A 22,946-nucleotide genomic window follows, 5' to 3' on the forward strand; every position below is an offset into this window, starting at 1 on the left:
AGTAGCAATGGTAGAGCAGCCAGGCGTATCTTAGGAGAGAGAGAGGGCAAAGAGAATTATTTAGAAAGGTAAGTTATATCATAAACAATAAACACAGCATAAAACCAATACAATACTTCTGGTAAGTAAACCACAGTGTAAAACACTTCTAGAATGGCAATATACAATTCAAGGTAAGTAAAACCACTTTGTAGTAAACTACGTAACTTAATTCGGTTTCAGGAATAATACAGTTACACAACCAATATTAGCAAGTAAATGCCAACACTGGTAATACTTTTCTTCACAGAGGGGCTTATGCTTTAGCAGTTCTTCCATGTCTAGACATGAGTGATCTCAGAGGCAGAAGGGGACACTGGTGGTCCAGGGACCAGTTGTAGACAGAACAGGATAGGACACAAACTGTAGCAACGTCAGTTCCAGAGGATTTCTCATGTACAGTACTTTGTAGTTGTAAAAAGGGTTCAGAGACGTTTCAGAAGGCTCCCTGAATGCGCACCACCATTATTGCCTGTGCGAACGTGTATGGGCAAACTCCAAATGTACGAATCACCACCCTATCTACAGAGGAACAGCACAACAACTATTACCTTGAGTGCCACAGAACCTCAGCAGTGAAGAAAATTATGCAGGCAGACACCCTCACGATGCAGCAGCTACAGGACCCGGTCACTGGAAACTTTCTTCATACAAAAGAAAGGAAACTGGAAAGGATTTTGCAGCAGCAGAGTGGTAAGGCTCCCAGCAAAGGAATGGTCATTGCTTCAGCGACTCTAGTTTTTGCTCCTTTTCCAGGACCCGTTGTTGTCCTAACAATTTGCATTGCTTTCTCGGTCCAGCACTCTGGTGAGGAGTGGAATTTTGCCTCTGAAGGTCCGAGAAGGAGTCCACCAATGTTTCAGAGAAATTCGTTCTTTCGAAGACGTTGCACAGCACTCAGCCTCGAGGTCACAGGTTATTGGCGGTTTGCAGCCTAGGAAGTCCAGAGATCATCGTGGGATGGCTTGAAATGCAGGTCTTCTTAAGACTGACTGTTCCCACCAGTCCCAGGGAAGGAGTCGTCTTCTTCAGGAATCCTCTGTCACATGAAAGAAAGTGTCAGCACAGCAGCGGTCACTCAGCAGGCATCTGCATTCGCTGGAAGTAGCTACAGGCGCCTTCTTCTCTTTTTCCTCATTGGATTTGGTTCCAGTGGTCGACTTGTCTTCAGCCTCAAGCTCAAAGCCATTTATTCAGGAACCCAGCCAATCAGCACTCATGCTACATTGAAATTCTGGGGGGTGGCGGCCCTTTCAGGAGAGCCAGCCTCCCAGTTGGAACTGGTTCCAGGCAGGCATGCCATAAGAAAGGACTGCAGAGTTTCGGACTCCTCCCTCATTTCCTGTCTTCACAGACACGCTGGAGCCTTCCATGCTTCACAAAGGATTCCAGCCAAAAACAAAACTCAAACCCCCACCCAGCATGGCAGAAGGACCATGAAAAGACAACCACACAAGAAATGGCAATAGTGACCTTTCTGTGCATTACAGCGGCTGTGAACACAGCCTGCAAGTAAAAAATAAATAAATAACAAATTCACTAAAATAAAAATAAATCACAGAGGCGGTAAACGCATCCACTGCCACCAGCCAATCAGGTATGCTTGTCACTATAACAGAAATGTTACAGGAGCAGTGAGAAGGGGGAAACTATGTAAACCCTCTGCACTCCAAATAAGGTGGGGTGTCCTTATCTCACAATAGGAGAGCAAAAGTACCCATCTACCCTTGAGAACATTAGTTCGCACAAGGAAAATAAGAGAAACTACAAAGGTCCAAAGGACTCCCTAGCAATACTGCACAGAAAGTGCTGTGTGTCGCAAAAGTAAATTGCAAATGCCTAAAAAGATAGAGGAACGTATGATTCCAAAAATAAATTATGGAGAGACATCAAAATGGCTCCTACACTTAGAGTAAAAAAAGAGTGAGTGGAGATAAAGTTTCCCACTCACTCAGGAACAGACAAAAAATCCACAAGTAGAGCAAAACATTCCGGGGGTCTCACAGGTGAAGGTGATTTGGCATAAAATGAAAAATCTAACCCAACACAGAGATCACAAGTCTCCCCATGCAATGAGTGAAAGTCCCCCCCAGAATGTGAAAATACTGCATTGTGAAGACCACACAACGGCAAAAATAAATAGTCTTTTTTTTTATACTCGCCCTTCAAAATGCTGAAGTGTCACATGGAAAAGAGCTATCATGTTTGCGGGGAGTATCTACTGGTGATAAAAAGCTATTTACTACTGGCTGTGTTGTACGGTTGATTTAATTGGTACTTTTTTTCATTGACATTTCCGTTTGTGGATTGTGTCTCGTGCCATTGGAGCGCTCCTTGTTCAGAGAGATTTCCCTGGTTCAAATCTGCCTAGCACTTGTCTGGGTGCAACGGGGTTAGTTTCTGGCATCATCACAGCTCTGGTTTAGAAAAAGGTTACAATTTCCCATGAAAATCGAAGGATGTTATTTTGCAGATAAGAAGAACCAAAAGTTACATATCAATGTGCCAATTGTTCATGCAACCACTGGGCGTGTTATAGTGTGCAATGGTCCCTCAGACCTCACACAGTAAAGGAAGAAAAAAAATAAAACACAAAAAGGCGGGACTTACACAAAATGTACCAGACAGTCAGATGATGTCCAGAGGCGTTTGGTTAAGTGGAAGGGAGAGAGCAAGACAAACAATACACATCTATAGCAGAGACAGAGACAGAAAACTACACAAATATAGAGCAAATATAGAGCAACACAGGTGAGTTAAATAGTAAAGGCACAGGAAACAGACAATACCCCAATGTGAGATCAATTTCAAACACTGCCATGGCTGAGGACCAGCCTACTTATAACCTACATTGGTGATCACCTGCCTGCACGGCTCATTTCCATTTAAAGCACTGCACCAATCAATGCATTTAGAAATAGTTACACTATTTCTAATACAATCATAATTACTAATCATCTTAAACGCTGGTTTTCCGTTATACCATGAACGCCTTTCCCTTGAATTCCTGCAATGTTTGTATTAAACTCCATTATCTGGACAAACACATTAATAAGGCCCCTTCCCTTCCCTTCATAGTGCTGCATGCCAAACGTTTATTTTATGAACCCACCTGTATTGTTTGAACTGTATAAATCTTCTTTAAATTTGATTCACATTCCGCAGCTGTGGTTCCAGGTAGGGACCTATGAGATGAGAGAAAATATATACGCTAAAATGATGGGTTTCTTGGATAAAAATGAAACATTTTAAAGCTTTCAAGTATAGTTGGAAAAGCATGTTGTGAATTGAATAAGGATGGTAAAATCCTACACAAGTTCAGTATTGTGTGGCAAATGTGAATCAGAGGTTAACCAGTATGCATGACGCTCCCCCTACCTCCATCCCCCCTCTCCCTGAGGGGAAATATTTACTGCAAAATGTTCAACATAAAAATACTAGAAAACAACTTAAATGGATATCATCCAAAATACTTCAATGAAAGGTCATAAGCAACTGTGTCAAAATCCGAAATGAATAACTTATGGAGGTACAGTTCACCCTGATGTGGTGGGTAAAGCAGAGACAAGGTCACAGAACTAGTAGGTGTAGAATTAGACCGGACCATACTCTGACAGAAGACATGGTTGTGAATGGCCGTGGTGTGCAGTTAACCGATATGAAGGGTGTTGCAGTGTCCACAGATCAGTTTCCCCTATATCTGTCTATAGCTTGCTCTAAAGTTGAGTCAGCAGCTCATTGAGCCAGGCATCCACGTTCAAGCTTGTGGTTGACATACAGTTTCACTATAACATTATTGTTAACATTAGAGCGCCCTGGAAGAGACGGACATCAATTGGTTTGAAAAGCTTCCAAAAGAGCTTCGATTTCATCGGGATGACCATCTCCAATATGAGGTTGATGCCTTCAGCGACTTCATTCCAGAAGTCTTGAGTTCTAGGACAATTGTTCTTGAGTTGTAGCATTTCCACAATCCTAATTCTGGATCAATTTCCTCCTGCACATCCGGACAAGACCAATACATCCTGCTCAGCAATATGATTTGGCTGGCTCTAGCGCTTCACTCATCTGAGGTAAACAGACCTGCATCAAGTCTGGTTGCCTAGATATGCATGCTACAGTTTTTTACACAGTTACCCTGGGAAGAAAAACGAATCTGTTGGATGAAATAGCACACTTCTTGACATATCAGTGTCTAAACGCTCCCATTCAAGACCCCCCCAACTGCCCCCCCCCTTCAGCAGACTGTATTCAATGTATGCACCATCAACCAAATCATACTTGAGGCCAAGGAATCTGTAGGGGGAATCCACGCTTCGCCATCAAGCATAACTGATCACAGCAATACATCAGCTAGCCCAAAATATTTCTTTGTCATTGATCCCGATTGACCGGGGTGAGAAGTGCAAAAAGCAGTCTGCAGAGGCCAGTATCGTGGTGTTGGTGCTCTACTGGTTTGCATGCAAAGTTTGGGCTCCTCTATCAGGGCTTGCTGGTGCTGTGTTTAAAATCTTTTCTGGTGCATTGAGCTTACATGGTGGAGTGCAGAAAGCAGTTGGCAGTCCGCTATGGTTGGGGACACTGTTGCATACTTACAGCAGTAGAGTGCCCTAACAGCCGATCTCTGGTTGAGTGGTACCCACTGCTCGCAGTGTCCTTCAACTTGAATATACAACTTGGGCAGCAGGGGCATGCAGCAGGCTGCGCAGAAGAGGGTGCCTCGAATGGTGGTGTAAGGGCAGCCATTGTGGCTGTTGCCTCTACTTCCGTTTTGGCTGACACTCAAAGTTTACAGAGATTCCTCATGTTGTTGCTTCAACAAGTGAGATTTCCAAAAAGGCTTTGGGATGGCATTGACTACTTCAGAAGTTGTAAAGACTAGTCAGGGTTCGAAACTGCCAAGAGCTGGGAGCTATTTAGGTTCTGGTTATAGCCAAGTAGAGCCTGGTTCGCTTGAACAAAGAGCTACCAGGAGCTAGTTCTGACTTCCCAGGCAAGTGGTGCCATACAAACATAGCTATCCAATATCAACTGTGTAGCTTTGGTAATGTGTATAAAAGGACACACTTAAGAGAAATTCAGCATATTGGATAATATATAAATGGATAAAATGTTTGCATCTTACGCACAAGTTACATTTGCTGTGCACTATGTACTAGCTCCTGGTGCCCGCTGCCCCCTCCAGCCCGTCCACCCCCACCCCTGGACGTACCTCCTGCCTAAAAGATGATGCCCGATACCCAGGCGTGGGATTTTTCGACCCCTGCTACTGCATCTACAAATGGAGTCTGCAAGGAGAGTGCAGTCTGTTGAGAGCCAAACTATTAAAGCTAAAATCACCTCTTTTTTTTTTAATGTTGTAGGAAAGGAGAAGGCAAGTGCAATCCTAGACGCGAGTCAGTGACAGATGCAGAACTTCTAGAGCTAAGCCTGAACCGGGAGCAGGAGAAGGAATATGAGAATGAATTTGGAGAGACTGGATTCTGAAGAAGTACTTGAGGGGATTCAGACACTAGATAACCCTCCCAGTCTTCAGGGAGGGGACAATGAACATCAAAGCTTGGCAAGGTCGACCCTACACTCTTTTGAGAGGGAGGAAATGCATTCATTTATATACCAATATGAATATAAGTGAATATTAAACTCAAAATCAATCTGTATTACATGCTTTGAACTATGCACTCTCCTCGTGTGTTTGTATGAAAACATCAAAATGGAGGCTAAACTTCACAACTAGGAGGGAAACTATACTGGCCAAAATTGATCTAATACCCAAAACTGATGCAAACTATTTAAATATTTTGGAAACGGCAATTGGGATCAGCAATCCGGCCTATAATACCTCTTTAGTCGAAAAGTCATGTGAGAGACCACGGATAACGGGTCAATATCTCAAGCTATAAATAACCCTAGGGAGCGGCTCGCGTCAACAGATCCAACAGTTAAAAGCAAAGATGAAGCAAGGTCTTTACATTTGGAGTGGGAAGAAGTGCCTCCATTGTGTAGGAATAAGGAGAGTAACCCTGTGGGAAGGGCTTCCCCCATGAAGAAGGGGGTAAATCGTCAAGAATAGAAAACATTATATTCTCATGGTGCTGTAGGCGTAGCTCCAGAAAATTCCTTATAATTCTGCCAGAAATGGTCACGCAGGCTCCTACCTGCTAAGAGGGAATAAGCGAGGACAGCAAAGTGCCACCAGTGAAAAATTGAAATCGACGCGGCCGTAGAAATAGTCTCCAAAGATTGTTGCTAAGAATGCAGCAAAGACAAATGTCTCTGGGAACATGGGGAGTCGGTAAGTCCTGTGGTCAGTGGCAGATCTCCTGCCGACTCCCGACCTTGTGCTGAAGCTTTAAAGTCAATGATCCGTGTGCAAGGGAGCTTGTGGATGATTTGGGCAAAAGAAAACTACAGAAAGACTTGGCATCTATTCGGCAGCATCAACATAAGGACAGCAGGACATGCTGTATGCTTTGATTAAAGGGGCCCAGTTACATTCATCTTCTGAGAATCCTGGGGCTTCTGCTGGGAGCCATAATGGGGAGCCGATTTATAAATTAAGAAAGTGAACTAACATACTTGTGAACGGGGTCGGTAAAGAAGTCGGAGTAAGGGTCCACGATTCGGTGATGGAGAATGAAACTATGCAACACAGACTGGCGGATAAATCGGAACCTAGCTGCCCGAGTGATGCGGGTACCACAGCTACTCAATCTGCTCTTGTGGTGGTTAAAGAGGAAAGAGGCTTTATACAAGCTACAGGAAAGGAGTTTGAGAGAGGGCCCCAGACGCTCTTCGAAAAGCCGGTGTTCAGCATTCTGAGAAGTGCCAACCTTCCGATATTGGCCCGTGGCAATACCTCAGCGGGCAGTTTGTCTAGGTGGAAAAATGCAATATCTCCACCTCAGAATATACATCTGGAGAACAGATTAAAAATGTAGTGCATCTTTAAAGAGGTTCAACCAATGGCAATGGACAGACAGAACATTCTTCAGCCATTTGCAGAGATTCCGAATCAGAGGAAGATTTCTATAAATTACATATCTAGAGTAGATTTTGTGCAAGAGGATAGGGGTGGTCATGGTGACATTTGATCTGAAATCAAAAATAGGATCCAATGCGATTTTAAAAGAGGCCCAGTTGTTGAGACAGCTTGGATATGATCTTACAATCTTATTCAATAACATGGAAATTGGTCACAGACTACAGGTCCAGGTTTTCCCTACTTCACTCAAAAGATCTGTTAATAGCTATGCACAAGGGTCATGCCAAGGGGTGGGAGGCTCATACGGCAGGAACAAACTTTCTTTATAAAATCAACAGTTCAGGATTGGTCATGGGTTGCAGAGGCTCCGAGCACACAAAGTTCAGAGGGTGGCGGTCATGTTCCGTAACTTTTATGTAGCCTCAGCAACCACACACTTGGTCTCATGGAATTCAAGAGAGTATAAACACATTTGATAATACTGGCCCATGTGTGGGCTTGAAATTATACAACATAATACTGTTGCAAGAAGTGTGGCTGAGTGCAGATCCAGTGACAAATGGCTATTCTCTTGCCTTTCAGACTGCAAGGCTTTGTAGTGTGGGGTGTGCCTATGGGGGTCTACTGATGGCAGTCAAATGGAGTCCCACAGTCATTAAAAAAATCTTCGATATTCAGACAGGTGCTCTGGGTCTGGAATTGATTATTTATGGAGAAAGGGAAAGTGCTGTCTGGTGCCAATTGTGAATGTGTACTGGCACACAGCAGTGGCACAGTTAAGTCAGTTCTTGGAGATCCTCCAGAAATGTGTGGAAGATTGGTGTTTATTAAACACGGAGGGTCTCGTCATTGTGACAGGGGACTTAAACTCCACTTGTGCAAATGTCAAAAAGGGCGAATAATTGTCTGAGTTATGGCTTTCGTATACGACCTTGTGCGCCCTGAAATGCAGCCCCTACAATTGCCACTGTTCCTCACAGCATTGTTTCTCAGCCACCATTAGCCTCGAGGAGCTTGTGCTATTTCCAAGATGGCCGCCCGTTTCTCGTCGACCATCACTATGCTCTGCTTCAGCCCCATACCACAGCTGCAGGCCTGACTTGATTGGGTTAAGGCAGTGTGCAGAGCCAATCACTTTCGCCGGCAGGCGAACGCCGGCACGCCTCTGAGGCCGACCTCAAGGCTTCCTGTCTGGAGCCTGTCGTGAGCCGAAGGAGCCAGGGGCCTGAAACGCTGCCCGACTCAAGGCATATTGTTGAGATTCTTTGGGTAAGTGCCTTACTGCGCCCTGCCACCCACGCTACATTGACTTTTGCGCGCAACTCCGCAAAGACTATCCCTACGTCTCCCCAGTGCTACATGGACATCCGCTACAGGTGCGAGCTGCCACGTTGCCCCTCCCATCCTGAACGCTACTCAGGCAGCAACTGCGGTAGCACAGACTTCTAACCAATCCTTTGTTGCTTGATGTCCTATCCATTTGTATGCCGCGTAATCCTACCTTGCAAAATCCAGATCAACCAACAGTCCATATCTAATGCTTGCTATACTAATTGAATATCTGTATCACACCCCTATCCTTGCCACGTCAATCTAGTCAAGATGTGTGTTACTCTGCCTGTGCATATCAACCATTGTGATAAATCTGGATGTTGCCCTGACCTGTGAATTTCAGCATACTGCAATCTGTCACATCTAGATACCACTAGGTGCACCTCAGTCTAACTGTATCACCTCTGCCTGGTACACTCCGTACTACTGTATTTAATGCATATTGGAAATTCCTTCAAACCTAGGTCCCCACTGATGTATGCTTTTTTAGTCACTGATAGGAATTGTCACATCTAGGTGCCCACTGATGTATGCATTTTAGTCACTGATAGGAATTGTCACATCTAGGTGCCCTTTGATGTATGCATTTTAGTCACTGATAGGAATTGTCACATCTAGGTGCCCTTTGATGTATGCATTTTAGTCACTGACAGGAATTGTCACATCTAGGTGCCCTCTCATGTATGCATTTTAGTCGCTGACAGGAATTGTCACATCTATGTGCCCTCTGATGTATGCATTTTAGTCGCCGACAGGAATTGTTAATTCTAGGTGCCCACTGATGTATGCATCAACTTCGAATCTAGTTGTGTTCTAATCTAGCTACTATAGTGCCCAGGCTGTACCTTGACCAATTCTACCCGGCTCTAACTAGCCACCAACTATCATAGTCTGGCCTGCTCCCCACCAGCGCCACCAGCCTCCACCGTGATCTCCAGACCATGATCTTCTGGCTTGCCCTAATCATGTTCCCCTTCTGCAGAATACTGGACAACGTACCCTGTAGCAGCAATAGCTCCATAGCCCACCAGGACGGCCTGGCTAAACTAGGGAGCCCCAGACACCACCCCATCCCCTGCCCCACTCCGTTCCTACCCTCCGCATCCCCCTTCCCTTCCACTTACCACCACCCTCTCACCTCCATTGTCAACCAAGGCCTACCTACCAACAGCCACCCCAGTCCCATCCCTAAGTCTAACCAAATTAAACTGACCACCAAACTTCCCGCCCGCTCTAGGACTCCCGGCCCAACCCCCCCCCCCCTCTCTTACTCCCAACCTCACAGCCCGCAATGACAGTAGGCTCCAGGTTCCCCACTACAACTACTAGACCCAACTCCAAACCTAACAAAACAACTAATACAAAAGCACAATGCACCGAACAAGCCCACACCTCCCCCACTAAAAGGCACCCTACTCAACGTCAGATCCCTGGCTGCCCACCCCACAGAAATATGACCGCCTCAGCCGCTGCCTACACCGGCAAGCTCATTAGGGCCAGCAGACCATTCCTATCACCCAACAGCTGCCTCACCCTTGCCAGGGCCCTCATACAATCCAAACTGGATTACTGCAACAGCCTGTACCTAGGTGCTAACCAATCCGTACTCAACAAGCTGCAGGTAATACAAAATAACGCCTTGCGCGCAGCCCTCAACATTCCTAGACAAGAGCATATCTCTGCTACTAGGAAAGCCTGCAAATGGCTATCCATACGCCAAAAAATTGATCTGAAAACCATCTGCCTCACGTACAAATCCCTCAATCATCTAGCACCACCATATCTAACTAATAAATTCACCCTGGAACCTGCTACCAGATCCACCAACACTCTCTGCTTGACAGTGCCCAGGTTCCACCTAAAAAGCGCTGGAGGGGTAAGCTTCACAGTACTTGCCCCCCCCCCAACTCTGGAACACCCTACCTCTCAACATTAAAACTGTCGAATCCTTCCAGATCTTCAGGAAGCAGGTCATCAGCTGGCTCCCAAACAAAGAATAGCGCCATCAACACCAGACCCCACACCCCCGTGCGGTAACTGGTTTAGGTACTGTATTTATATTGAAAATTGTATATTATGCGTATTGTATGTGCTCTGTATATTGATAACTGTATATATATGTATATATTATAAGCATGTACGAAGTATGCAACACAAAGATACTTCTCAAACGCTGTTACCCAATTCTTAAGCGCCCTTCTACCCCTGGGTTTGGAGCGCCATACAAATAAAACAAACAAACTTGCTGACAAAAAGTAAGGGATGGCAGAGCTTGACAGGGGATCCTTTCCTCTTTGGGTCAATGACAACTAAATGGAAATATAGATGGGGATCGGATGATGGGGAAACATAGCATGGGGTGGAGAGTTCCTTGGTCATTTATATACGTAGATCATTTATTTGATCTATGTAAGAGTCTGACTGTTTTAGTATCCTCATGTCGTGATCATTGCTTGTTGGAAATGGAACTAGACATTCAGGGGGTAGCCTCCTAGGATACACTTTTTTTTTTTACAGTAAACTCCGGGAAGAACAGAGTTAGATGGAATGTAAATAAGATGTCTTATTTAAAGGCCTGTTTTCATAAAGCAATGTTGACTACAACGTATGATTGAAAACAACACTTTCTTGGTCCTGGTTGCTTTCATGCGTATATTGAGGACTATAACTAATTAATTTGGCCAAAAAGGAGTAGGTGCACGCTTATCTTGTAATGTCCTTGGCCATTCATGTGTATGATCAACAACTTAAAGTAAAAACAATTGAAGAAATTGGGCCAATTAAAAAGAATTTTGTTGATGGGCGTTTAATTCAAGAAAATAGAAGAGCAACGTAGAAACTGGGTCAGAAACTATAAATGGCACATTATTCAGCATGAAAGTGAGACAATGTTGAACATAGAAAAAAAGAATGTTTCTAGTTTCTGGCACGTGGTAAACAATTTAGGCACAAATCGAGCAATCGCACAGGCTTATAGTATTTCTGGACAGGAATGGGAGCAATTCTTTACAGGCAGGTTTGGGCCCGTTTTGCTAGTCTGGCTCTGACTGATCAGGAGAGAGTAGGCAAGGGTAAAAGGTAGTTTATCTTTTGATTGCACGGATGAGGAGAGCAAGCACATCCAGGGAGATGGGTCCTAATATGCTTAAAAATGCTCTTTTCAAATCTGCTCCAGAGAACTGTGCTGTAGTCCTGGATGTGTTCTTTAAACACATTTTGCAGACAAGCATTTTTCCTGTCTCATGGCAAACCTCGAATATAATACCCATACGTAAAAAGACCCTCAATCTGATCCAAACAATTCATCAGCCCATTATGCCAATGGATGCTGACAGTAAGATCTGTGTCCTTAGTTCCAACACACTTAGAAGGTTGGGCTGCAGAAAAGGGCATTATTTGGAAACATTCAACTGGATTTAGACGAGGGCATGGTACTACGCTTAATGGAATGATCATGAAATGCTTGCAAGAACTAGCATGGACATGTAAATACACTTCCATTTTTGTAGCGTCAGCAGATCTCACAGCAGCCTTTGATATGGTGGACTGGGGTAGGTTATGGGCCAACTTGGCTGTGTGGGGTACGCCCGAGGGCCACCTTTCAATATGGATTGGACTTCATGTGAAATCAAATTAGATCTGGAGGGCAGTTTGCGACACTGGTGGGTGCGAGGCAAGGGTGCGTTCCTGACCCCTGCCCCTTTAATTTGTACATGGATGACCTGGAGGCAGAGCTGGGCAGGGCTACGTTCGTAGATCCTAAGTTGGGTCTGCAGTGTATTAGTTTGAAATGTTACACTGACTACTTTATGTTATTCGATTGCACAGATTTACAGAGGATGCTTGCTGAATTCTCTAGTTTTGGGCAAACTAGTTTTCTGAGAATGTGTCATTAGTCCATTAAAGTATTGCAGTTTACTATAAAAAAGAAACCATCACGTTTCTCATGGGCAGTAAACAATGAAGGCTTATCTAGTGGATACTCTGATATACTTACTGCTGAATTTTCTGAGCAATAGAGCCATGGCCTGGGTCTTAAGAAAATTAAAAATTATGGTCGATTTTCACTAGTCCCATTGGGTAAGTACTATGAAGGGAAAATAATTCCTAAACGTACTCATGGAATAGAGATTCTGCCTATATGGGTGATGGACAGCCTTGTAAAATTGGAAGCTCTAATCTGGAGGAGGGCATTCGCCCTACCAAACTGTAAGCCAAGAGGGTTTGTAAAATGTAATTTGGGTTTGTCCTCCTTGAAAGAGAAACTGGAAACTGCGATCTAGGCTACAAAAGATAATAGATCCTCTGCTGAAATCACTTTAATTGTGCCATTGCAGCGAGTATTCGCAAGGACAGACAAATCTTCAATAGTCAATTGCTGGATTAATGTTGGAATCTCCTAAATGATCTAAATTGCACCATGCGTGACCTAGTAAGGAACACTAGCAGGATAAAAAGAGGATTGTTTAGAGTACATTGGAAAAGGAAAATGGACGAAATGCACAGTTACAGCTCCCCCTCTCCCTCATCTAAACTTGGAGCATAAGAAATTGGGTGTGTTAGCACTGTACCCATGTCACTTCCCTAATACTTTTGCACGTAACATTCTGCTTAGATTGAAGGCCAAATTACTACCAACAAAACAGATTTTAGGAAAGAGGTTAGGAAAGAGGCACGATTCCCAGCAAACAATAGTCGCGTTGCCATTCTAATAATACAAAGGCAGTAGAAACTTGGAAGCATGTTTTTGTCTTGCTCGGATCTTTTTTTCAGGCGTTATATTTTAGGCAATTTTTCTATACAATAGATATGGATGAGGAATGTCTTCGGCAGAGATTAGGCGGACTCTCCAACATCAATTGGCCAAGCGGTCAAAGACTCACTATTCTACATGAGACTAATGTGTTAAGGATTCTATTTTTAAAGAAATATCAGGATATGTGAGGATTTCTATTGTGGATGCAGTTTGTGACTTTAAATGGTCATGTTTTAAAAAAGTGTCCTAATTCAATGAATAGGATTGCTGAAGGTTTTAAGGAAATCAATAGGTTATGCATTTGTGATGTATTTGTGTACTAAAATGTATTGACTTTTTGCTTTGATTGTGCTCTCCTTTTTGCAAAGGTTGGTTATGCATTTCCAGCTAGATTTATTAAATAAGGCGCAAAAAAGTTATATGCTTGTCAAACTGCTTAATCACAAATACATGTGTCTATTGTGCTGACTTCAGTTATCAGTAAACAAAACTGGGCTTATGGGTGACCACATTTGATTTTTCACTACGAGGGAAGAACTCCTCCCCACCCTTGCCCTTAATATAAGCGACCAGCCCAATCCATATCCTGGCCAATCATATTTTATAGCACTTAAAAAAGGAATCACAAAAAAATCATGAGATTAATAGACAGTTTGAAATATACAATATCTCTGCAACAGTCACTCAACCTACTGAGCTGCCCTGGTAGCCTTCGACTTTAGGGTGAGTCTATGGATCCCTCAATGTGCTCGAAATCAATGCATTATCAACAGTGCAGTTCATGTAAAGTGCTTCAAAGTCAAAAGTATTTAATCTCTAGCCACACTGACCCTGTGCATAGATTCATTGAGGATGTACAAGTGGCAGCTTGTCCATAATGCCCCCCCCTCCTGCCCCCATCACCAGCACCCTCGCCCGATTCTGGTGTGTGGAGGTGGTTGCAACAATGGCACTTTAAAAATGCTGCTGTTACACAACCCCTCTCCCCACCGGCCAATATGAGCACCCTGTGCAAGGCACTGTAGGGTTTCAGGGGGCACAGAGGACAGGCATACTACTCTGGATCCTTCCCTCCCTTTTAATGATAGACCTCTCTCCTTCCCCATGTCCCCAAGCTTCGAGAAAGTGGTCTACTCTCAGGGCTCTACCTGTCAATTTCCACTCTCACCTTCCCTACTACCAATCTATCTGGCTTTTGCTCTTGCGAGACTGCACTGCTCCCCATCACAAATTCACTTCTATTGGCTGGTTATGCCAAACATTCGTCACATCTGGTACTCCTAGATCTCTAGGCAACCTTTGATAATATTGACAACTTTCCTACTTGCATCACTTGCTTCTCTTGTCTTCAAAAACTCTGTTCTTGACGGCTTTTGTTCCAGTCTCTGTAATTGTACCTATTCTGTTTCTTGGAATGGTGACATCCTCTACTTTCCCCTTCTCTTCTCCATATATACTATTCCTCTTGCTCCCATAATCATCTTGTTTGGTCTATCCCACCACGTTTATGCTAATAGCGACAGCACTTTATTTCCTTTTCTTCTTTCACAAAGGCATCTCCCCAGCCCTAAAATCTCTCCACTGGCTCCCGGTTTCTGGGAGGATCAAGTTCAAGACCCACTGCATCATCCATGAGGCTGTCTGGGGCCTGGGACCCAGCTACATCCAACTAGCTCTCCCTAAACACCTCCCTGCTAACGCCCTTCGGTCTTCTAGCTCCAACTCTCTGCAGACTAGATGCTTTTCCAAGCACAGGGGGGGGGGGGGGCGGTAGATCTCTCTCCTCCGCAGGTGCCTCTGAAATACTGCCCTGCCCCTCTCAGACTTGAGCCAGATCTCCTTAAGCTCCGGAAAGCTTCTCCAAGACCCTCCTTTTCTCTTCATCCTTCCTTCTCCACCTCCCCTGCTAATGTCCCCCGCTGCCTCTTTTGACTGGCTGCCTGGTTCCTTCAAATTCTTACAAGGAACCTGGCCCTCCTGGACCAGTGTACTCCTGCACTTTGTCTCGCCTGACCTCCCACCCCTACCTGCACTTGCCCTTCAGGGCTACCTCCCCTTGCACTAGCTACGCTGGGCCTGCACCCCTTGAGCCCTTCCAGCCCAGTCCCTGACACTTAGCACGTGGACCCACTCTCCACCCCCGCATCCTTTGCACTCCCCTTGCTCTGTCCACCTTGCCTGCCCCTCGGTTAACACAGGGGCCCTTCCGGCTGACCAGCACTTCTGTCCCCCCCACCCCTCTGCACTTCTTGTTACTGCACTTGAACGATCCAAATGTCACAAGGCCTAGTACCACTTTTTTTTTAACTTCATCCCCGTTCCCCCTCTTTTTTTATTTGCCTTGAAACACCTTGTGTATTGGCGCATTATATAAAATCCTGCCTCCTTGCCATCCAGTCAAGCATGTAAAACCACTTTTATTATTAACTCTTCGAAAGACTGGGGTCCCGTTTTCCTGCTTCCTCCATTCCTCTTCTCTCCCTCCTACATTCATCCCTCTCCCCACCCCCAAATCTTTACCTGTCTCACGCTCTGCTTGCAACCTTGGTGTAAACACTGATTATTCCCCTACTTCTTCCATTCTTTCTGTTGAACATGTAGGTGTGTTGTCTCTTGGTATAGGTCTTTGGCATGGCGTACTGAGATTGCCCCACTTAAATTATTTTGTTTTTGTTATTGTTATTGTTATTGTTATTCCTTGTGCGTTGGTCTTTCCAGGTGCAGGGCATTTGTTGTTGGGTCTATCCCAGGGACAAAGGCAGTGCAGGGGTTGGGAAGTAACCTGGGTGGTCAGGAACTAACTTAGGTGGTTGGGAACTATCCCAGGAGTTTGGGTGCATCCCAGGGTCTATCCCAGAGGAATGAGCGGTCCCAGGGCAGGGGCTTGGGCCGTCCAAGGGTCCGAACGGTCCCATGGCCTTCAATTTTTCAGGCAGAGTTATCTCAGGGGTAAGCTATTCTTGGGTGTGGCTATTCCAGGGTGGAATTGTTCCCTGGTTGGGATATTGCCAAAGCTGGATTACTGAGTAATAGGTTCTTACTGTGTTACGATTCCTGATCCATTGTATTGATGAGCACCTTTGATCAGTTTTATTCCTCCAACAGTTTTCTCTATCCTTGTGGTGCCCTGTACAGCTATCTGATTCACAGTGGCGAAGGCCTCTCTGTGGTGGTTGTATTTTGGTCTCAAACTCTCGTGGAGTTTGGGTGCTTCAGGTTATTGGGGTTTTGCAGTTGTATCGGGTACACAGTGGCACAAGCCTCCCTGTGGTGGACTGATCTTAGGAAGCTGCAAAGTGTAATCAGCCTTACAAAAGGACTACGCTGTGGGAGGGAATACAGCGTCATGTAACAACTCAAACAGAGGCAAGTTGAACCAAGTCCCATTTAGGAGTTGATGTGGACGAATATACTGTAGAGGAGCACAATATTATCTAAATTAAGAATACAACATTATCTCTGTGACAAAGTCCCTTATTTGTGTATCAGCAACAGCTATACACAACAGCAACGGCAACAGCTATACCTTGCTGGGATGGGACACATGTAGCCAGGCGTGGAGGTTCTCTACTGGGGAGAGGTATTTCTTACCGTTGCCCCTACCCAGTTGCCCGGGCAGGCTGCCCTGGTACTCACAACTAGTGCAGTTTCCTATTGCGAAGAAACAGTCAGGCTGAGGGGGAGGGGAGGGGGGCAAGTAGATGGGCTTGATACAATGGCAAACCCCAGACGGCAGCAGGATTGAAAGCAGTGGCAGAGTTCTTAAAGCAGCAGGGTTCAACACAGTGGCAGACTTTAGCACAGCAAGATTTTAAGCAGTGGAAAACTGCAGAGGGCACCTGGATTCAACACAATCGCTAACTTCAGGGCGCAGCAAGATTTAAAGCAATAGGAACACAATGGCTAGCTTTCAGAGCTGAGCAAGATTTAAAGCAACCGAAACGCAATGCTAACTTTAGAGTGCAGCCAGATTTAAAGCAGTGCAAAGGTTTAGAGGGCTACCCCCTTACCCGTTTGCTGCTGTAGAGCAGTTTTGTAGGGCGCCCAGGGCGAACAGGTACTGAGAGGTGCCCTTTGCTGGCTGGTGTGGAGCCCTCCATTAGGAGAGCTTCCTGGCCGTCTGGCCAATCAGGCTTGTGTGAGCAGGGAGGAGCGAGAAAAGCAGCGCAGAGGGCACAATTAGTGGCTGTGGGCAAGAAGCAGCCAAATAGAGGCTGAAGGGGTCACAGTGCCGATCTTACGATGTAGGTGGAGGTCCACACGCACACAAGGAAGAAGAAATGCCATAAAAAATACTGGTATGGTATATTTGTACTGGGCATCTATCATACATGCATGGTGACCCCATGACTCGCATTGTGTATGTGTTAAGTGCTGGTGTGTTAGGAGGCAGGTACAGCACTTTTTACTGGCATCTATGAAAAAGCAAGCAGGATTTGTTTTATTGTGTAGGTAGACTAGCATTCAAATACAGCCAGTCTAGCCATTTATTACTGTTGCATGACATTTTGCATTGCCCATCTTTGCTAAAAGAAGCATGAAGCATGATCAGTGTTATTACATGGTTAGACTGGCATATTGATGCAGCTAGTTTGGACATATTTTCATACTCTGGCTGGGCATGTTTATGCTAAATGCCAACTACAGCATGTTAAGTGGGGTAGTGCCATATATTGGCAGATCAAGCGTGACATATTTCTTAAGTATAATTGCTGACATTATGTTAGGTTATGTGTATGTATACTGTGCAAAGCAAACATGTCTATGTTCTTATATGTGAATGCTAGCATATATTGGTGCAGTTTGCATACAAATGTATGGACACAGCCATCTTGAAAAGGTTTATATACTGGCATATATTATTGGAAAACACATCATGAAAAAGTGTTGGGGAAATGCTCCTGTGCACTGTTGGTGGCTTGCATCCATTTGTTTTTTTCATGAGTTAAGAGACCAAAACACCGTTTGGACCGTTACCCAAATTTTCAAGAAAAAGAAAACATGCGGTATAGTGTACCATTTTAAGCCATTATTTAAAAAAATCTCCAAGGTGGGAAACTCCCCCCGCCCCACCAACCACTCTTGATCGGTTTTGGCTTCCCCACTACGCCCGGTCGCTCTGGCATTTTTAGATGAAATATTTGTGCCCCTCCAATTCAAAAACAAATTCACCAGCCACCACTGGACGTAAAGCCAGAAACTTTAAACTATTCTGTAGAGGCAACATGAGATTCATGCAACTATTGCTAAAGAACCAAAGAAGCAGTTCCCTCCTTTCCCCCTGTACTCTGTGCCTGTAGGTGATCGTTTAAAATGATAGTCAAGGACCGTCTGTATAACAGATGGAATGAAGTATGAGTGATATCTCTTCGGTAAAAAGGACTCTTTATGACTGGCTACTATATAAAAGGTAAGCTTGAAGTGAGGTCTCTTCTGCTAAATACCACCTCAAACTACACATTCAAAGGGGGGCGCTGTTGCGCACACGTCGAGATGGCTGCTCGCGTGTAAGCTCCTGCGACATTCCGGACTGAATGAACTACAAAACCACTAGTTCGGCCCGGTTCTGCCTGATGATCGCTGGAGGCTCATCAAGACCTCGTGCATATAATGTGCAAGTTTGGACCCAGTTTGTGGCTGAAATCGGAGGCTGTGTCGCCTCAAACATCCAGTGTGACCAGCGAGACCATATCGCCCTCTCGTTGCAGCATGGGAGGAGGGGCCCAGCTGCGAGTGAACCACTGAACTCAGCGCCTGGCACATAACATGAAGAACGGCCGCAGGAAATCCGTACCTCATAGAGCGCCTGCAGACCCATCTTGAACGCCCGCTGTGCGGAGCCGAGGAGCGGGGCACTCCTGTGTTGCGGGTGATCCGATCAACGGCAGGGGGGGGGGGGTGACGGAAGGCACTGTCCCAGCCCTGTAATACCCCAAGCCATGCAGAGGGCCGCCGACCGCCCGCCCTCCTGCCTGGGCCTACGAGGATAGAGGGGATGGCCCAGGCACACTGACTAAAAGAGTCGGTGATAAGACACGAGCGGCATTGCTATTGTTCAGCAGGAGGGCGGCCTACAGCCCCTGGCAAGCAAAAAGCACCCACCACGAGAAACTTTTGGAAGCATAGCCCAGCAACTGGAATGCTCCACGACCACGCGCAGGCGCAGGCACCATTGCAACACCCCAGATACCATGCTCAAAGAGGACACTGGCCATCATACTTAGGATACGCTTCAGCACAGCATCCACAGAGCTGCTCCCAACCAGGCATCTCAGCGGTGGAGGGGTGTGCGGCGCGCCCACCATAACGTGGGGAAAGGTCACGGGCGTTCCATATAACGTTGAGCGCCTGCAGATCCACCAGATCATCCTGCATTAACGAGACATGGTCCTCGGCGTCTCCACGGCCCAGAGTGATTGGATAACGGCAAGAGTGGGGGTGGCAGGCAGTAGGTGCAATTCAGCCCATCCCTCTGGATCCTTCCACGTCCCGTGGTATCCCGCCGGCTGCACCCTCCCCCAGCGGTCTGGCGACCTGAGGCGATTATAGACACATCTGTCTCGGGCAGAAAGCTGGGACATATCTGCTACCTTAACTGGCCTAAAATACGGCCGTATCGTGGGCCGAGACATGCTGGCAAGTGCGAGCAGAGCATAACAAGACCACAACCCAGACCCTCGGCACCCGCCACCCGGACGCTGAGAACACAGCTGAAGCCCGGGAGGAAAAGAACACTACAGAAGACACAAACTATATACGTCCATCTTCTCCCCAAACAGCGCACAAAAAGCCACCACGACCAGGGTAAAGTCTACAACAGCGGTCTATCAACATTGGCACCAAAGAGCCCCAAACCATACCGGCAACTGCTACTGCACAACATGTTATAAGGCCTTGTGAGCCTACTACAGGGAGACCCTCTACGCATAGACCAGCGCCTCCCAAACTAGACACATCACAGGGAGTGGCCCGCATGTTGAGGTGTGCGAGACAACCGCTACAGAACCGATCCAACAGCAGCAGGAGCCAAATAAGCACACCCACCTCACTGGACCGGGGCAACTATAGGCCACCCACCTGCTAACTTTTAGTTACATTCTGGGGACAGGTCACAGACAACCGAGCCGAGGACAATAAATAGGAACATTAAATAACTTCCTAGCACCACTGGACCCGGCTACATCCACGTTATCACCGGAAGCAAAGCAGTAAAAAGGACAATGCCCAAGGGCGTAGGGCCAAAGAAAGGGCAGGGGGCCATAGAAAAATATACAACAGCGACAAAGAAGGGAAGTGAAACCAGTAGGTCTACAGAATCATCAGTGCAAACACAATCAGCCACAGCTGTATCCGCAATGGGCCCGCAGGCGGTCTTCGAGGCTATGCAGCTGGGGTTCACCTCACTCAATGAGAAACTGGATGGGATAACAGCCAACGTGGCTTCTATCAAGACACAATTAGACAAGACCACAATCTGCATTACAGAAGCCGAGAACCGAATTAGAAACACAGAAGACACGCTGGAAGCGTTAAACACAGTGACAACAATGGCAAAAGAACTGGGAACAGTTAAAATAAAATGTGAAGATTTGGAGGCCAGGTCCCGACGGAATAATATTTGCATAATTGGTATGCTGGAGGAAGCTGTGAAGGGACCCACGGAGGTGGCTATAGAAAAACTATTACGAGACCTACTAGGGGACCCCGGCTGGCCACCTATGTTCATAGTGGAGCGTGCGCACAGATCATTGGCACCACAACCCAAACCCGGCACCTACCCGAGACCCATCATAGCACGCATGATGAACTCTAGAGACAGAGACCTGGTGCTGAAAGCAGCTAGGGAGAAGCAAGAACGGAGGTGGGAGGCCAACATTATTCGCATATTCCCCCGATTACACGCTACCAGTGCAGCAAGAACTAAGCTCATTCACTGGGGTCAAGAAGGTACTACGGGAACGCCACATCCCCTACGCAATGCTATACCCAGCTAGGCTAAGACTACAGTACCAGAACAAGTCCTATTTTCTTACGTTCCCGGAAGAAGGTGCAAGCTTCGTTGAGGCCAATATTCCACTCCCCACTCCTCAATCAACAAACTAGGGGGACTCCTGAGCTGCTAAGTGCTCACGTCTACAATGCAAGATGAGACCAAAATCGTGAAGGGACAAGGATTCCCCCCACGTGGGTGACCAATAGGCAGCAACATGTCAAAGGTGAATTATCGTTAGTAGCAATGAGTGCACTCACACTATTCAACATGTGTTTGAGTAATGATTATTTATTTATAAAGCGCATCCGGACCAAGGGCAACTGGGCGCATAGGCAGACAATGATTACATACAGTACAAGTAAAACTTAACAGGAATATATACAGGTTGTAGCAGGTTACAGTAAAGTATATACAAAAGAAATTATTCTGTAACAGAGGTGTAGAGTACTATGCAAGGATATTAGTACGCTAATGCATTCTGGACATTATGTTGGCGTTAGCATTCAAGCCGGGAATTGTCCGTGTCGAATAGCCATTTCTTGACTTTGTGCTTGAATGAGTTAAAAGAACGGATAGCTCTTAGTGTGTTAGGGATGGTGTGCCATAATTTGGCTGCGAGGACTGGGAAGCTGGCCCCCCCTGCTTTTTGTATCTTAAATCTAAGTATGCGCAGGGAGTGTGTTTGAGTCAAACGTATAGGTCGAGTAGATGTGTGCGCAAGGAAGCGGTTTGATAAGTAAATCGGGTGCACGGTTGGCATGGCACTTGTGTGTCAGGTTGAGTGTTTTAGCGCTATTCTTTGATTGATGGGTAGCCAGCGGAGGTTGCGTCTGGTGTCCGAGATGTGAGATTTCCTGGGTATGTTGAGGGCAGCCCTGATGGCGTTGTTTTGGGTTATCTGTAGTTTATTGATGTTCTTGGCGCTAGTGCCAAGATAGAGCGCATTGCAATAGTCTATCTTGGACATTATGAGGGTTCTGGCAAGGGTGATGCAGTTAGGGGTGGAAAGAAAAGGCCTACTGGCTGTTATAAGCTTGCAGGTGTAGGCTGCTGCTGAGGCCACGGCATTGGTTTGTCTGTTGAATGACAAGGTGGAATCAAGGTATATGCCAAGGGTTTTGGTGTCGTTGGATATGTTAATCGTGTTCCCATCGATCTTAAATGCCTTGAAGGTTGGGTTTAGTTTGTTCAATCTGACACGGGAGCCTAGAATGAGGAGCTCTGTCTTTTCGTCCTTTAAACAGAGCCCATGGTGGGCCATCCAGGCTTCAATGATCGCATAGATTTCATTGAGAGCTTTTGAGTCAGCTACATAATCACCTGTGATAGGGATGAGTATCTGGGTGTCGTCCGCGTAATTCGTGTACGTGACACCCAGATAGTCAAGGACATCGAAGAGTGGCTTGGTAAATACGTTGTACAATGTGGGTGAGACGCAGGATCCCTGCGGAACCCCACAGAGTACAGGTAGTGGTTCTGCTGATGCGGTAGGTGAGAAGACCCTCATGGTTCTGTTAGCCAGGAAGGATTCAATCCATGAGGTAGCTGCGTGTGAGAAATGATCAGCAGTTTTGAGATGGTGACATAGTATTTGGTGGCCCACCAAATCAAAAGCTGCCGATAAGTCGAGTAAGAGTAATAGGGCTAGTTTGCCATTGTCTTAAGTCCTCGATTTGTGTTTTTAAATCAATTAGGGCGGTTTCTGATCCATGTCTAGGTCGGAAACCAGATTGATGGAGACCTAGGAGATTGTTGGCTTCTAAGTAAACCTGTATTTGAAGGTAGGCTGCACGGTCCAGGATATTCAATAGGAAGGGTAACGTTGTGATGGGTCTGTAATT

The 22,946-nt window shown here is 45.9% G+C and overlaps 1 protein-coding gene across 2 annotated transcripts in view; it reads right to left on the minus strand.

Moving 5' to 3' along the window:
- EIF4E3 (eukaryotic translation initiation factor 4E family member 3) overlaps window positions 1-22,946 on the minus strand; it is a 235,668-nt gene that overhangs the window by 182,674 nt on the left and 30,048 nt on the right. For both annotated transcript variants that reach the window (XM_069643843.1, XM_069643844.1), the window contains exon 2: window positions 3,152-3,224. In XM_069643843.1, coding sequence (XP_069499944.1) covers window positions 3,152-3,224 — 73 coding nt within the window. The remainder of the gene's footprint in view (window positions 1-3,151; window positions 3,225-22,946) is intronic.

This window comes from Ambystoma mexicanum, chromosome 2p, assembly GCF_040938575.1.
Source record: "Ambystoma mexicanum isolate Mex_15411 chromosome 2p, UKY_AmexF1_1, whole genome shotgun sequence".
NCBI lineage: Eukaryota > Metazoa > Chordata > Amphibia > Caudata > Ambystomatidae > Ambystoma > Ambystoma mexicanum.